Source organism: Terrapene carolina, unplaced genomic scaffold, assembly GCF_002925995.2.
Source record: "Terrapene carolina triunguis isolate 2854851 unplaced genomic scaffold, T_m_triunguis-2.0 Scaffold131, whole genome shotgun sequence".
Taxonomy (NCBI): Eukaryota; Metazoa; Chordata; order Testudines; family Emydidae; genus Terrapene; species Terrapene triunguis.
Window position 1 is genome coordinate 12,512,706 of NW_020664482.1, and position 17,884 is coordinate 12,530,589.

Below are 17,884 nucleotides of genomic sequence, written 5' to 3' on the forward strand. Positions count from 1 at the left end.
GCACTTGACAAAGGTGGGTAAGCGTTTTACAGATGAGGACATTGCAGCACAAAGCAGTGTAGAAAATTCCCAGCCAGCCACTCAGCAGTGGAACTGGGAACAGAATCTGCTTTTCCTGTCTTCCAGTTCTCTTCTTAATCAATGGACGCTGATTTCCAAGAGCAAAAGGTCAATGTACTATCCCCAATGTGTAAGCTCATTCCCGGGTCAGTTTTTTACAGCACCCTCCACAGAGCTTTACAGAGCTTTGTGTGTCAAATAAACAAAAATTGGCCTTTACAAGCGCTCTGAAAGAAAATAAATTCTTGTTTATTTGAATATCTTGGGATTGATGAGCATTAGAAAATTGTTATTGGAACTGAGAAGTTCCATGGAAACAGTCAGTAACTTTTTATTTCAGTGCTAGATTTGGGATTGGAACACAAGATTTCCTGCCCCTGGCACAGGGATCACATCACCATGATATCCTATTGCCTTTAGATTTGGGAAAAAATTAAGTAATTTAAATCCTTCTGGGGTGAGTAGACCTAATTAGACATGGGATTTGACCCAACAATGTGTAAGGGTGTATTATAACAGAGTGCCAGTTGCCTGTCTCCTTCATCCATACAACGTATTAGTGAACTGTACTGATGCAAGGCCCAGAATTTGTGATGCATACCCACCTCCCTTTTCTAGTGGCTGGCTGTGTCTAGGGTTAGAGCCCTGCGAATCTGCAGAGATTCACGGACCATGTTTGCAGATGGGATGCGGATACAAATTTTGTATCCAGGCAGAGCTCTATTGAGGTTGCAGAGCATGAACAGAGATTTTAATTATAGATATAATGGTCCATCACAGAACTATTAGACAGATCTTTATTCACAAGAGGAAATCAGACCTGCTACTGTGCACAGGCTAGTCCTCTCAAAGCCAAACCTAGGGAGAAAAGGCCATTTCCCTGTACTTGCTAATATTGCTGGAGAGTCTGAGAATGAAGAAGTTAATCACGGGTGTAAAAAATGTCACAAGTGACTATTAACAGCAGCTGATTTTTAACTCCACTATCTTTTCTCAAAACTTTATTTATTCTAACTGATTTAATGGAACTAGTGAAAACTTGTGTATACAACAGTGCATGCATATGCACACACAGAGAGAAGTAATAAGTGGTAATTGTATGTCCTTCCAGAGAAAGGTCCTGAAATGAGCTCTTTCTTTGTATTCACTCAGCAGGGCTTTGGCTACAGCTGACTTTAGTGGGAGCAGGATCAGGCTCCATGTTTAGTGCCAACCATAGACTAAATTAAATTCAGCATCCCAGCTGACATCATTGACCACACTGTAATCGTATTGAATAAGAATGATTTTTAGTTTTAAAAGCAATTTCCGATCCCTGGCTCCTACGCGGAAGAAACGTGCTCTGATTTTCAGCAGCCTAAGTCCAAACATGCAGTGGGACAGGCCTGCAGTGGAGAAATGTGATAAGACATCTTCAAATCTTCAAAGGACAAAGAGACTGAACTGTATGTTTCCTTATCTCAGTAGAACTCTTTTGAGTAAGTGACATTCTGATTCTGCACTCTTCTATCTTGCTGAGGTCAAGAAAGGACACTGACTCCAAAGCCAAAAGTCTAGGACAGTGACTCTCAATCTTTCCAGACTACCGTACCCCTTTCAGGAGTCTGATTTGTCTTGCATACCCCAAGTTTCACCTCATTTAAAAACTACTTGCTTACAAAATCTGACCTAAAAATACAGAAGTGTCACACCACACTGTTACTGAAAAATTGCTCACTTTCACCATATAATTATATAATAAATCAACAGGAATATAAATATTGTACTTACATTTCAGCCTATAGTCTATAGAGCAGTATAAACAAGTCATTGTCTGTATAAAATTTAGTTGGTACTGACTTCGCTAGTGCATTTTATGTAGCCTGTTGTAAAACGAGGCAAAGAGCTAGATGAGTTGATGTACCCCCAAAAGACCTCTGCGTACGCCCTGGGGTATGCAGACCTCTGGTTGAGAATCACTAGTCTAGGACACCCTTCTTTCAGTTTTATTGACTCTATCCAGTGAGGCCCTCTGCTGGTTGGACTGTGGTACCACAATCAGACAAGTTCTCTGACTCCTTTGTAAAACCAATGCCCTTTAGTACAGCTCCACCCAGTCACTACTTCTCTTGCCCTCTCCATCTATTATACACAACAACCCTGCTGTCTTCTAACTAATGAGCCTCTGAAACAGGCTTCAGATCAGGGGCGTGCACAGGAATAAAAATTTGAGTCCTTTTGGACAGGCATGTTCTGTGCCCCGGCTGCAGCCCCAGGGCCAGAGGAGCTGTCAGTTCCTGCTGCCGGGGCCGAAGGAGCTCGCTCTCCCCACTCCGGCCACTGGCCGGAGGAGTTCTGAGCCCCTGCAGATTATGGGGGGGCAGGCCCCTACTTGCCCCCACCTTGTGCATGCCGCTGGGGCTAATACAAATTTCTGCTACAAGCTGCGGGTTTCACAAGCTGGCTGAGCCCCAATGTGGTACAGCTGTGGGAAAAAGCAAATGCAATCCTGGGATGTATCAGGCAAGGCATTTCCAGAACGATGGAGAAGTATTAACACCATTGTTCAAGGCACTGGTAAGACCTCATCTGGGATAGTGTGTACAATTCTACTCACTCACGTTCAGCAAGATGAATTCAAACTGGAACAGGGGAAGAGGAGGAGCTACTGGGATGATAGGGGAAATGGAGGGCCTATCTAATGAGAGGAGACAGGAAGTGATCGGCTTGTTTAGCCTAGCAGAAAGAAGACTGAGAGGGGATATGATTGCTTTCTATAACTACATTGGGGATAAACAAGAGGGAGGGTGAAGAGCTATTTAAACTATAGGATAATGTTGGCACAAAAACTAGCCATGAACAAATTCAGGCTGAAAATTAGAAGGTTTCTAACCAGCAGAGGGGTTTTTGTTGGTCTCCTTCCTCTTAGCATCAGAGGGGGCCATGGCTGGAGATGGCACATTGGCTTGGGTGGCCAGGGCTCTGAGGCAGCATTGAGCATTCTCTGTTGCTTGGCTGGTTCTTGTTCAAATGCTCAGGGTCTAATTGATCGCCCTATTTGAGGTCAGGTGGTAATTCTTCCCTCAGGTCAGACTGGCAATGACCTTGGAGAGTTTTCATCTTCCTCGCAGCATATGGGTTCAGGTCACTTGCCAGGATTTTTGTGGCTATATCTCACCTAATCAATTCCCTGACATTACAGGGACCTTGACATTGGTGCACGTTGGTTCCTCCTATTCTCTCCCTGTGGCACATAATAGTTTAGTCTCCTGTGAACTTTGATACTTGGGTCTAATTCCAGTAGTTGGGTTTAGTGTGTAGGTGCTGGGTGGCTTTGGTGGCCTGTGGTATACAGGTGTTTAGACTAGATGATCCAGTGGTCCCTTCTAGCCTGAAACTCTGATTATATATGAATTCTTATTGTCTTTTCAGTGCATATTTAATAGTAATTACATTCTAAATTTCCTTCCTATCCATTTATTCTTCTTATAAGTCTAAGTACTAATGACATTTTGGGCAGGAGATGGCTTACACTTTAGAGACAGAAGTACTATTCAAGTTAAAGTGGTAGTCAATGGATTTCATTTATTAGTCCCAGGATATTTATATTTGCATTCCTTAGTTTAAAGAAGGCATTGTTGGTGGTGTAGATCCAATTTTTGTTTTCAGTCATCTAAGGTAGGTTTGGACTTCACCCTGCCACATTTGTACCACGGGCTTTGTTGTTACAATTGGATTTAAAAACTTTTTGATCACCACTGTTTTCCGATTTTCAAAAGTAGGGACTCTTAAGTACCTTTAGTCAGGCACTCAAATGGCCTAGTTTTCAAAAGTGCTGGGAACGCAGCAATTCCTATGATCTTAAAAGAATTCAACTGGGAGTTTATAAAGACACACTGCTTACCAATTGCGTTGCATCATGGGACTTTGTTTCAAGACTATTCAGTGAAGATTTTCAGTTAAGTAAACATGTTGAAGATTTGGGTAGATTATTACCATTCCAGCTTGTGTTAGGGTGAGAATTCCCTTTGTATATACTGCATGATTTGAAGAATTGTTTTTTAAATAAGAACATGGACAACTTACTTTATAAGGATTTATTTGCTGTACATAGATTATTGCTTTACCTACACATCTAAGGTATTTACTGGAATTTTATGTACATCTGAAAATAACACACTGATCTTTTGTAACAGTGTCTTAATCCCATGCACACACCTGGCAGAGGGGTTTCCTCTGGAATAGATATTACCCCAAAAAGACAGGCAAAACACTCGAGTGTGCACAGAAGTTGTAATTTTAAAAATTAAAAATTTGAAGTCCTTCAGTGTATTAAAATACCAGAGATCAAAGTACAGTCTGTAGCAGAGACAGTGTCACCTTCCAAGCTGGTTTCGATGCATAGCTCTTAAAAGTTGTACTTAAGGTCTGCAGGGTTGATTGAATTCTCTGTTGGAGTCTCAGGAGTTGCTGTTGGTTTTCCTCCCTCTCCAAATATTCAGCTGCCTGAGCATGATCTGATGTGGATTCCTCTTATTTGAACTGATTATCTATCAGGGTTCCTTTCATCTTGGCTTTCTTGGCTTCCAGCTCAGCCTGATTAGAAAAATTGGGACAGAATGAAAACTCTACACAAGAACATCATCATGAGTAACTTTATCTCCAGCACTCTGAGATATGATCTTCTGATCTGGGCATTACTAATGCAGCATGCAGCCGCCTGTCATCTAAGTGAAGAACAAAATGCTTCAAGTCTCTTCATTCACTACCCTCTTTGCTTCTGGGTGCAAATCAGAAGGTGGATTACAATCTTTGAAGCCCCAAATGGTCTGGTACTAGTTACAGAAGAGGCCATTTTACACTTTATATCCTGCACTGGCAGGAAGGTGAGCTAGATAATCTAGTAAATCTTTCCCATCTCCAACTTCTATAAGCCTGTCGCCATATTAAGATAACCGAGCATGTTCTTACTGTTGGTTTCTAAGTTGACCTTTACAGGACCAGCAGCAGAGATACTGCACTGGCAGGCCCTCCTTTCTGTAACTTACTCCCTGTTGTAGCCTATGCTAAAGCCTGAGCGTGGCAGGCTTGAGGACACAATGTAAGGCACATTCTGTTGCTCAAGTTCTGGGGTAATTTCCCCCAGCTCTGATCTGACCATTCATGGGCTAACTGGGTACAGAGGCTGCCCTGGTTGCACCAGTGTCTTATAAACTACCCTTTTTGAGTAGGTCTATATATAATTTTCTATGATCTTCAATTTTAGAGGACTAGAGAAAATCTCTGTATAGTCGTCACCATATTTTACCTCTCCTACCCGTCCTATGAGGAGATGTCTAACAACAGGAGCTTACATCACTGGGGGAAAACCTACAATAATTGTGTGAATTTTCTTTATATTATTATTTAATAAATTTTTCAATTCAAGTTAAAAATACAAAGCATAAATAATTTGGACTGTTAAGCTTAACAACCACCCACCCCCAAAGCGGCATGTGAACTCTGTAAACCCACTGTAGGGTATTAAGATATGCTGCTTATGTATACTGCCAACAGACCCAAGGGAATTGGACACCCCACAAAGATACAGTTGCAGCAACAATGCACTGAAAACAAAACAGACTTACCAGTTCCTGCAGCCTCCTTTTGCTCATGCCTTTGCGTTCCAGCTGCTTTTCAATCACTTTAGCATTCTGCGCATAGGAATCTGCAATCTCTCGCTGAAAAATATACAGCATCACTGTGTTATACTGTGGGCCAGAACTGCACTGCCTCACTGAGCTCGTAAGTGAGATGGGCAGGATCAATTTCCAGCTGAGTATAAAGTTAGTGACAATGTGAGCACTACCCATCTTTAGTGTGGGGCCTGCACCTGTGAAAAGATCTTCATTGTGCTGCTATATCTCTATACAGTGTTCTGTCCTCCCAACAGATCTCAAAATGCTTCAGGTTGACAGGCAAACTATAAAGTGATAATTTCTCCTGCCACTGAAATGCAGTCACCTCTAGGGTGCAGCATGCCTGCTGTTTAAAGTGCATGGTAACAACAGCTTAGAACAGGAAGTAAAGAATCAGGACCACAAGTCACTGGCCAATTTTAGTCATCACCATGATGTTCTGGCTGGTACACGCAAAATGCAATCAAGGTAGGTTGATATGTAATGTGTGCTCTGGACCAGGTCTCTTCATTAACATCATGGCAGAGGCAGTTCAGGGGAGATCAGACCGGCTAAAGGAGTCTGTGTTACCAGATGGAAGACTATTAATACTACCATACAAGGAGACTGTCACCTGCATGTTTAATATATTAATTACTTGCTTATCTATATGCAGTCTTAACCAATCTGAATACACCTAACTTGAGATCATCCATTTATTTCAACCAAGAGCATTGCAGAATGCAAAATAAACTGAGGAGAATGACAAGGAAGGAGAAGCAGGAATGAAGTCACAATTCCCCTCAAATTGCTGCACAGAGGGAAAAGTAAGTTAAGGAGCCCTCCTAGAATAGTGCTGAGAGGATGGCTACTGCATAGTAACTCACTAGCATTATTTGTTAGCTTGGCCTAGAAGATACCCATCTCACTAGTATTGGTAGGATGATCCATGCCTGTGGCATGAATCTTATTAGCCACAGAAACGTTCAGGTAGCCAGATACTATGGTGAAGAGCGTAACATAAATACTTAGATGGATAACTGAGCATTCTGTCTGACTGAACTTCCATGGGGAAATTCAAATCTTCTATGTGATGAATAATGGACTTCCCTTATGTATGGATCAGACTGAAAGGCTAAAATGGAATTAAACTGAAAATGTTGTCATTCAGACAAGAAACTTCTGGAGAACTTAGATTTGGTGTCCCAACAAAACCCCTGTGTAACTTGGTATCTTGCTGGCATTAGCAGGGCAAAGAAAACTCACTGCTTCAATCTCCTCCTCCTCTTCATCAATGGTGGAGACCGTGACTGAACTGAACTTGCCCATGTCTTTTGTCCGTTTGGTCATCATCACCTAGGAAATGAACAAGAGATTTTACTTTAGTTCAGTGTACATTAGTGTTACCAATAACTTTTCGCTACTCCATAGCCTTGAAGGCTTTTCCTGTAAATCCATACTGTTAAGTATTGCCTTTTATGGGAGGCACAGTAATATTAACCACATGGGTTTGCTGGTACCAAGCAGTGCCAGGTCTTGGAATTAATGTACTCAACCCCAAGAACTGGAGAGAAGATAATATTCAGGTGACGAGTCTGAGATGCTTTCAAATGGATCTTCTAGGTTACTTAGGCCAAAGATCTAACAGGTGCTGGGATCCCTTCCCACCCTTATTCCTCTGTCCTCCGGTTTCAAAAAACTTCATGTTGGTCTTCCTTGGCAGAAGTTGAATGCAGTCAACACCACTATTTCAGGTAAACTAGAAGGGATCATTAGAGTGATATGGCACAGGGGCCAGGCATTCTAGCAGAGACGACCAGACCTATTAGGTCATTTTGTCTATCCACACCCTTTCGAAAGGCAAAGATAGCTTTGTAACTCATCTAAGCCTATTTACCTTTTTGGGAGGCTCCTGTTTCTGAGTGTATATGTTTGTTTTCCCAAAGCCCTGGCCAAACTTGACCACAGCTCCATCGACAATGAAAGTAACTGGGGCATTCTTCTGCTGGTGCTGGTAGAAGAGCAGAAGTCCACACCTGGAAACAATAACACATCTACTGGTGAAAGAGTGCAGATCTCAGTCTCACACGCAGAGGCCTTGGTTGTAGTTTATTTACCAAACGAGCTTTAAAAACAGCCTGTACCACAAACTAGTCCAGTGACCATGTAGCTAATTAGCCTTTTTGTACAGGCTGGAACTTCTTTTCAGGTAACCGATTATCAAAGGAGACAGATCATAGACCAAACATTAGAATGTCAACAGGTGAAGAGCCACAGATTTTCTCAAAAGCCCATTTTATAATACTGTCTTGTCTTTCCTTCCATTATGTGATACGTACCCAACTCTCTCCCTGCTTTCCTGAGCTGCCAAATTGAGAAATGCAACAAAAATGAAAAGTGCAATCAAATTGTGACAAATGGGAGTGCTGGTAAAAGCCTGGTCTTTATATTCTGGCCCCAGCTACTTGACCAGGATCAGGATAACAAAATGTTAATACCCCCATCGCATCACACCAGTCAAAAATCTCCTGTCTCCAGCAGCTACTCTGACAAGAAGAAATGTTATTTCTAAGGGGGCATGACATACAATGAAAAGTAAAAAACAAGCATCTCTTATGCTGAAATGATTTGCTCTGCTGACACTTACTTCCCACACTTCTTCCTGTACTGCCGCTCAATACCTTCAGGTCTGGGGGAGAAAGAGAGAATTTACAGAAAAATGGAAAGGCATCAGCTACTGCTGTCTAGATACTAAGGAGGACAGTGCATTAGAAACACCTAAGAGTAAACAGAAATAATTCTGAATGAGCAATGAGATAGTGGCTTGGGTGTTGTGTATACCTAACAGATCTACAATTCATTAGGTGTCCATAAAGGTGTAATACATAGTCTCATTCTGGACACCAACTAAAAGAGACATGGGGGAAAGAGATCATGAATGGGGCATAAAACTAGAATTGCTGGAGGAGTAGAGAAGGCAGAAAGCCACATCACAGCAACAGACCGTAGTGGAAGGCCCAGGGCAAAGACACCTTTTCTTTTAAACCCCCTTTTAAAAGATTTTTCTTCAAGAAAGGCTTGCTACCTTGATTTTATCCCTAATGAAAAATCAACATCCTTCCTTACTTGAGCTGTTGTTCTGTTTTGTCTTGGGGCTTGTCTATATAAGCACTTAGTTCACAGCAAAGTGGGGTCTAAATCTACCCTACACTAACCTGCTGTGCACAAATTGACTCTGTGGACTCTGCTGCCCCATTTTGAAATGAGAGTAGAGCCAAGCACACTACAGAACTTTCAGTGCATGGCAGCAGGGTCCACATGGACAATTTGCAAACCTCTGACTACTGTGGATAGATTCACACACCAGCTTGCCACAACCTAACTGTCCATACAGACAAGTCTTTAGTCTTCTCTCTCAGACTGTACATGCTTTGGGTCAGAGAATGTGTCTCAGTCTATGGTATGTTGTAAAGGGCCATGTAAATGTGTACGAGATTTTTAATACTAATATTCCCAAACAGAGTTAAAAGTCACAGCAAGACTAGAAAACCGGAGTGCTGTAATTTACCTGAAATCCAAGAGAAGAGGAAAACAAAGCACAAGGTCCCCGTCCCCAAATAGGCTGCACTTTAACCTGTCAACTCTGTATTGCAGTGACCAATGTGTTTATAAAAGTGATTTACAATAGGCTCTCAATGGCCTCCTTTTATCAGAAATCCAACAGCAGGGGTGCTGGCAGTCCAAGCTTATTGGAAGCTGACCATGTCTCTTTAATACCAGCAAATGACCTGATGACAGTGTTAACGACTTCAGATTTAGCGGTACTCAGGTTACCAATTTTAGGAGTTATTTTCATCCAAAAATTTGGAGCACAAAGAGTGACAGTATCACAGCAACTTCAAGGAAGCCAATGGAGGAAGAGAAGGTTTCCTACCTTCTGAGATAAACATTTTCCTCCTCCTCTGTGTTACAGAATTTATGGGCATGTTTGGCTGCATCAATCACCCGAGCTCTGTCTCGAGGCCTCATAGGCAGCTTCTCCAGCTGACAGTCTGCAGAAGTGAAGAGAGAGAGGCTGTTATAGAATGCAGATTCAGATCCATCACTGGGGGGGGAGTTCTGATTGTCAGGAGTGTTCATCTGAGATCGAGAGACAAACTTTGAAGGGCCCTTTTTTGGGGGGGTGAACACCTAGTGACTTTCTTCAGTCACACATTTGCTTTAAACACCTCATTATCTACCCACCACCCACCCACACTGAAAAACAGCCACACAAAAGCATAGGTCCACTCTGTTAGACTTCTGCATGAACTCCTGGTGACATAAACGTTGAGTGGTTTAGCAACCTAACTGATCAAAGTCCAGGCACAGAAGAGTGCCCAACATTACAGTACCACATTTCTTCTCCTTCCATCGGGCTCCGGAATGAGCAAACTCTATCTCATCTCAGCTGGAGATTAATCACAACACAGCATCATTAAGGATGGAGGAAGACAGAAAAAAAAAAAAAAAAGATACCAACACAAGGATTTAAGAAACTTTGGACACCAAGAGATGCTGCAGAGTGGTGACAAAACTTAATAATGTTAGCAACTCTGTAGCACTTTACATATCCAAAGCACTGAACGAACATTAAGGCCCAGAAAACTGAAGTACCTGGTTTAAATTAGTACGAGATGGTCTGAGGACTCAGGCACTCCTAGTGCGGTGATCAGAGAACTCTACCATCCCTTTACACTCAAATCAATTAATTTAGTTTCTCAGCCTCCCCAGGGGATCTATGGAAGCTTTATCCCTCCCACTTTGCAGATGGGGAAACTGAAGTACAGGGAAAGTGACTTGTCCAAGGCCGTGAAGGGAGAGAATGGCAGGGCCAGGAATAAAGGCCCGAAGGCAGAGCTACTTCCCACTCAGAATTTCTCAGGGACCCCACTGTCATAAGGTGGTGGGAGGCCATTGGGTCAGCTGGTGCATCACAGGCACATTCTGAAGTGCAAGGGAGGTGTCCATGTCATCTGAAAATCTTCCCAGTCCCCAGGGATGCCCAACATCCCCTCCCACCTGTGACCCACAAACTGACCCACGCAACAAGACCCCACACCCAGCTGTCATCCCAGCCTCTGGCCTTCAGGGATCTATAGGGACTCAGCCAAGACTAAGGTCCCTTCCCTTGGTCCCTCCCCCCCAGCTGCCCCCTCCCCACGGGTCCCTGCCTCCAGGCCTCAGCTGCCCCCTCCCCACGGGTCCCTGTCCCCTCCCCCCAGGCCTCCTCCCCCCAGGCCCTAGCTGTCCCCTCCCCACGGGTCCCAGCCCCTCTCCCCAGGCCCCAGCTGCCCCCTCCCGACGGATCCCAGGCCCCAGCTGCCCCCTCCCCACGGGTCCCTGTCCCCTTCCCCCAGGCCCCGGCTGCCCCCTCCCGACGGATCCCAGGCCCCAGCTGCCCCCTCCCCGCGGGTCCCTGCCCCAGGGCCCAGCCGCTCCGCGGCGGGCGGCCCGCCCGGCTCACCCAGCACCAGCACCATCTGGCCGCACAGACAGTAGTAAACGTGCAGCGGCTTCTCGCCATCATCGTACTCCTCGCGGTCCCGGGTGTCGGAGCAGACCACGGAGCGGGACACCACCTTGGGCATGGCGGCGCCGAGTGAGAGCAGCCGGCCCAGGCCCTGCCCCTCGGCCTGCGTCGGGGTCGGGCCGCCCCTTCAGGGGCTGGGCCTAGGGCGGGGGCCTCGGCCGGCCTCCCCTCAGGGCCGCCCCCGGGGTGGGGCTGAGCGCTGCGGGGGGTGCGCTGGGGCAGGAGTTGCCATGGGGGGGGGAACACGGGTGGAGTTGGCCTGGTGTGGTTACACTGGGGGAGCTTCTCGAGCGGGGGGGTCACGGTGTACGGGGGGGGGGGGGGGGGGGGGCGCTGGGGGGGGGGTAGGGGGGGGGGGGGGGGGGGGGGGGGGGGAAGTAAGGGGGGGGGGGGGGGGGGCGGAGTGCTGTCCTGGTATATATGTGGGGACTGCAGTAGCATAGATTATATACTGAACTGGCATGACATAATGGGGTGTTTATATGTAGTGACATGCACCCAGGAAGGGGCACTACCTGATGTGTATTAGAGGGGGGGCATATACATATATTGGCAGTAGCTCACTGGTATAACACACCGTATATTAAAGGGGTTGCTTGCTCTGACTTGTGGTAGCACAGCATGAGTATTTTGGATTTCTCTGGCCTGCATTAGCATAGCCAAGGTAGGGAAGGATGCTGCGGTTCTCTGTTCTACACTTGTAGAAAAGGAGATTTTTAAAGGCACTAATGGGAATTAGGCAACCAGCTCCAGTTACTTTCAATGGGAAATGGGCATGTGACTCCTTAGGGTGCTTTTGAAAAATCCCAGGACTGCCTTGCATTTTGCATATGAGCAGTTTAACCCAGATTGTAATGTTTGTGTACTACAAGCAGTGTATATTTTAGTGCTGAAAATCATTTTCTCATCTAATACCTCCCCCTCTGTCAGTTTCCTCATCTGTAAAATGGGAATTAGACTACTTGCCTGTTTTCTTCACAGGGACATTGTGAAGTTAATTAATATTAATAAAGCACCTTGGGAGCCAAATAATTTAAGATTAAAAAAGAGCTAGCCATATGAATAGCCAATCAAAAAAATCCAGAGTTATAAATATTGACAATAAAAGTTTTGGAAGCCATATTAAGCCTTGTATTGCAGGTCTTAAACCAATCTCTATTAGAGATCAGGATGAGATGTAGGTGGGGAGGCCAGAACAGATTATCCTATATATGCTTACTGCAGGCTTATGCCATCCTCTGAAGCATCTGGTTCTGGCCACTGTCAGAGATAAGATCTTGGGCCAGATGGACTGCTGATCTGATCCAGTATGACAATTTCTACATTTCCTATGAGCCTCAGGTAACAGGCTCTATATACTGCAAGTGCAAAATGTTCGAGAATCAAAGAGAAACAAGTATTTAATTAAAAATGTTAGAGATTCTTATGGTGGCTCAGAATACTATGAAATAAAGATACTGAAACTGCAAACTAAGAATACTGAAGCCTGTTTTCGCTAAGGACTGTCCTTTGATTCCAATGTTAACAGAATCTATTTTGGATCCAGAAAATATATCCAGCCCAAGCAAAATGAAAATACATGCAGGAAAGTAAGGTCCTGATCCTGCAAAGAGCTCCACTTAATTTAATGCAAGCCAACGAGAGGTCTTAGCATTAAATTAAGTTTGGTTCATATGTTTCCTTTGCATATGGTAGTTACATAATGTCTATCTTTTGTCACAGGTCGGCAATATACACCATGTTATATACAAGTGATTTGAAAGTGGCTTTTGCTTATAAAGACATACATTATAAATCCCTGTGAATGTTATTCATATTTCCAAGCTTGATGTTAGAAAATTTAATCTCCTGTTTTATTGTCAATAACTCTTGTTGAGTTTTAAAAGCAAACGGTATATAAAAATGTACAAATAAACCCAGAAAAAAATTGTAACTACTCACCAATTTATTCCAGATAGACAAACCTGCTGTGTGCAATAGAAATCCTGTACACACAGAATAGAACAAGCAGTTCTTGGCACTGCAAGTTCAACATATTCTCCAAGATATAAATGCAGTGCAAACTTCTGTGTAGTAATGTATGAACAAAACCTACAGTAGTACAGTGCAGAGAAAGTAAGTCTGAGTTGTCAGGTGAAACCATTTAATCTAGTGTCTGGCTGGAAAAGTCAAGGTATGAAAAAAGCTTTATACTTTGTAAGTTTCAAACATATTTTATCCTCCTCGATTGTGGAAATGTTTTCCCATAAGTACTACCTATTGTATAAACTCCTAACTGACATTCTAAGTATGGAGCTATTGTACAACTTAATAATAATCCTCCATGTGGACTCAAGCAAAAGTTAAATATCTAAGAATCTGGAAATACTAATGGACCAGATCCTGGGAAGAACACTGAAATCAAATGCGAGTTGAGGGGACTCAGCACCTGGGAGTGGTTGAGCCCAAACTGGGTGTCAGGGAATGTAACCTATTAAAATTATCTAATAGTTTAGCCTAGCAGTTTTTACACTTTTTAGTGTTATAGAATGAGATTACTCCAGAGGGACTGATAGACTACTTTTCATACATTGTCTCTAGTGCTGCAGCTGTTTATTTTTATTGATTGTGGTACACCTCTACCTCGATATAACGCTGTCCTCGGGAGCCAAAAAATCTTACCGCGTTATAGGTGAAACCGCGTTATATTGAACTTGCTTTGATACACCAGAGTGCGCAGCCTCGCCCCCCCCGGAGCACTGCTTTACCACATTATATCCGAATTCGTGTTATATCGGGTCGCGTTATATCAAGGTAGCGGTGTACTTGCTATTGTTATAAACTCAGATACTATAGTGATGGGGGTGTATAAGTAACTATATAAACAGATCCTATTTCTAACATCAAGAGGACATAATACAATTACATAGATTTTATGTCAAAATGGATTCATAAAAGACCAGATTCATACCTTGTGTTACTAGATGCAAATGCACTACAATCAGTGGAGAAGCACTTTGTTTATTCTGGGTCAGAATTTGACCCAAAGTGCCAAATCTGGTCCAATTGAAAAAAAATTGGAGCCAAAACCATTTCCCTCTAGACTTAATGACGAATAGTTCCATTCAGCTCAGTCTAGGGCTTTTCCCACATCCAGAGAGAGACATTGATTTCTTGCAGTTGAACTGAGCATATGATATGGAGTGGAGTCCCTTTCTTTTGTCTGGCAAAAAACATTTCCCTGGAACCTAACCTCCCTATTTACATTAATTCTTATGGGGAAATTGGATTCACTTAACATCGTTTCGCTTAAAGTAGCATTTTTCAGTAACATAACTACAACGTTAAGTGAGGAGTTACTTTACCAGTATATGTACTATATCACTGAACACCATAGCAGTAAACATGATCACAAAACACCCAGCAGTAAACATGCTAACACAACCCACAATGTATTTGTGAACAGGAAATTATATACAGCGGCAGTAAAGCCACATAGGTGGTATTTTGGGGCTTTTGTTTCCATGCACTGTGTTGTAGCGAGCAATATTGCTGTTTGTACATATTCCCCAAAGTTTATGCACAGAGCTGCCCCCTTGCTGAAGGCACAATCCCCCCTTTGTTATCCCGCATAGCTGTTGTTCCTGTCTCTTCTGATCAACTGTTACAAGTCGCATGCAAACTGCCACAGAACCTTTGGACTACAACAGTCCATCTGATTCTCAAAGGGTCTAGTGATGATTGAACCTGGTGATATGCTAAGCAAAAAGAGCTCTCAACCATGCATATAGCTGTTTCCATCACTTCATACTGACTCAACAGACATTCCAGGTGTCCGAATGACACACAGATCAAGTGATAATCCTGGGAGATTTGTGCGGGTGGCAAACGAGGGGTATTTGCTGCATGATGGGCTATGCATATTTGGGGTGATTGTGTGTGCTGGTTGTGTTATGGTGTGGGTGGTTTTGAAGAACTGTAGCAGCTGGGCTAAGTAATCAACCATCTGTGCAGTCTCCCTCATACGACCAATGAAACTGTTGCATACAAATTGGCTGCAGAGTAAGGTGATTGGTTGAGTCACCTCTGCTATCACAATGGTCTAAGGCTCTGGCATGGCATAGATGCATGCCCTACTGTAGCTGCTGTACATTGCACAGGTATAATTTACTAAGTCAAAATGGCTGAGAATTTAAAAGTTAGACTGTAACAGACTGCAAAATCCAGTGATGATTTAACCTGGTGATATTCTGGACAAAAAGAGCCTCAGCTATGCTTGTAACTGCTTCTGTTGCTTCACACTGACTGTATAGAGATAATAGGCTTCAAGCGATACACAGAGTGAGATTCCTGGACTCTTATTATATAGATGATACAAAACACTTCCAAATACCCTGTACAAGCTACAAAATGATGGTGAAGGTGGTGTTGTTTTTTTAAATATGAGGCAGGCACAGCATATACTTTTGCCCAGTCAAGCGTCACCTTGGCAATTTGCTAGAGCCCAAGGGACTCACCACATTTATATAAATTGACCAGATTGCAGCCACACTCATCTGGCAGTGCATATAATAGGCCCAACATACAATACACTGCTCTGATGCAAACAGAGGCCATTCAGATCAAAATAGAACATGGCACATTGAGGCCTGCAGTCTCCCTAGACTGCACCCTTATTACAAAGATAAGGGAAGCTATATGCCATATTGTAGAAGTGAAGGGGCTGCACTTCTGCCTCTAGTTAGAAGAAGTTCAGCAAATAGCCCTTATAATTCTATTTACTCTTCTCTTTTCTCCCCCTACAGAAGTAACAAACCTGCAATTTGTTTTCAATACTGGTTTCCTATTCATCTCTACCATGCATGACCGCAGAGGGGCACTTTATCAATACAGTTGTTATTATTCTATCTCGTGTATTTTCAGTGAGCATGGGTCAGCTCATCCCACTAATATAGAAGTATTTGTAAAGTCAGACATCAGTGTAGGGAGCAGATGTTCTAGGTTCCTTCTCACACCCTAAAGGCAAGTAAGAAATTCACTGCTCGATCACAAAATGGGCTTAATCTGCAGCGAGGAAGAGTTAGGTTAGATATTAGGAAAAACTTTGTAACTATAAGGGTAGTTAAGCTCTGCAATGGTCTTCCAAGGGAGGTTGTGGAGTCCCTATCATTGGAAGCTTTTAAAAACAAGTTGGACAAACACCTGTCAGGGAGGGTCTAAGTTTACTTGGTCCTCCCACAGTGTAGGAGACTGGACTTGATGACTTTTCAAGGTCTTTCCCAGCCCTACATTTCTATGGTTCAATGAAAATTACAAGAAACCACTCGCCATTTTGGAAGATTAAGAAGCAACCTGGACACCTATAACCAGGTGTAAAAACTCCGATGAACAGTTAAGAAGCCCACTGGTGCTCATATAAGCAGATAAGAAACCTCTTGCATCCCATAAATGAAGACGCCACCTTAGCTATAAGGACTGCCTTTCTGTAAGCAAGTAAGAAGCCGCCCATTCCCTTTATAAGCAGTCAAGAAGTCTGATACCCCATTAGCAGGATAAAACCTCCTTCTGTCTCATAAGTAAGAAAGAACTCCCTCATTACCTTCCCCCTTAAGCAGATGTAATGCCCCCTTAACAGACGAAATGGAATGTTGGGGTCAGAAAGTGCCCTTGCAGTTGGAAAGGTATTTAATAACAGTAGAGGGGGAATGTTGGGATCAGAAGGTTCAGTGACTGTTGGAACCTGGCAGATGGACTGTCCTCAGAATGTTGTGCTCCTGAAGTCCTGTCCTAAGAGATAGGAGGAATCTGATTGTCTTGGACAATATTAGGAAATTCCACTCAGCCAATGTGATTGTAGATGGGCCAAGAGGAAATTTTAAGAGGCTCCTGTTTCTGTTGGGAAACAATAGTCGTGGTGGAGGCTCCATCACAGACAACTTTTAACTCACAATTGGATGTTTTTCTAAGAGATCTGCTCTAGGAGTTATTTTGGGGAAGTTCTATGGCCTGTATTATACAGGAGGTCCGACTAGATTATTTCAGTGTCCTTTCTGGCCTGGGAATCTATCAATGGCATGCCAGATAGTTTCCCCCCATATGGAGCACTCTTCTCTGATGAGAAAGAACATATATTAGTGATGGCAAATGGCAGACAAGTGACCACTAAGCATGAGGGACCAACACAGAGAAATGAGGCTTTTCCAGATGCAAATCATTCTGCCAAAAACCACAGGGAGACAAGAATGTATAATTAATTTAATGTCAAAACATGTATAGAGAGCAATTTATCGGTGGCAAAGGGAATTAATGGGATGCTGGTTTCAAAGAAATACAAGCAATAGAAAACAACCTCACCTCACATACAAAAGTGGCAATATGTTCCCAAGAACATCCCAAGTAGCATGGGCTTTCCTTTCAGCTGTTCAGCACTACTGCACAGCTACTTTGAATCAATCAGTGTAACTATCTAGTGTGATTTATTTACAGCAACTCAGCTCCCCAGTAAGAGTAAAATGACTGCCCCACTGGGTAACTGATTTTTAAGGTGGAGTATAAGGAAATAAGGGGAACAATGAGACAAGCAAATCATTATACAGACAGAAAATCGTTTAGTGACTCCTACAATATGTTGTTATGC

The 17,884-nt window shown here is 43.3% G+C and overlaps 1 protein-coding gene across 1 annotated transcript; it reads right to left on the reverse strand.

Moving 5' to 3' along the window:
* Nucleotides 1-4,353: 4,353 nt before the first annotated feature.
* Nucleotides 4,354-11,362, reverse strand: CUNHXorf56 (chromosome unknown CXorf56 homolog). Its single transcript, XM_024195202.3, has 7 exons — nt 11,203-11,362; nt 9,631-9,748; nt 8,344-8,385; nt 7,594-7,732; nt 6,963-7,052; nt 5,667-5,759; nt 4,354-4,635 (listed from the first exon to the last, which is right to left on the reverse strand). The coding sequence occupies exons 1-7, from the start codon at nt 11,324-11,326 to the stop codon at nt 4,573-4,575; spliced, it is 669 nt and encodes a 222-aa protein (XP_024050970.1). The 5' UTR covers nt 11,327-11,362; the 3' UTR covers nt 4,354-4,572.
* Nucleotides 11,363-17,884: the final 6,522 nt, after the last annotated feature.

Excerpts from the sequence above, each read along its gene's own strand:
- CUNHXorf56 (XM_024195202.3), bottom strand. The coding sequence starts at position 11,326 with ATGCCCAAGGTGGTGTCCCGCTCCGTGGTCTGCTCCGACACCCGGGAC. Across the intron at positions 9,749-11,202 it reads CCAGATGGTGCTGGTGCTGG|ACTGTCAGCTGGAGAAGCTG; the intron begins GTGAGCCGGGCG and ends TCACTTCTGCAG. Across the intron at positions 4,636-5,666 it reads AAAGGAGGCTGCAGGAACTG|GCTGAGCTGGAAGCCAAGAA; the intron begins GTAAGTCTGTTT and ends TTTTCTAATCAG.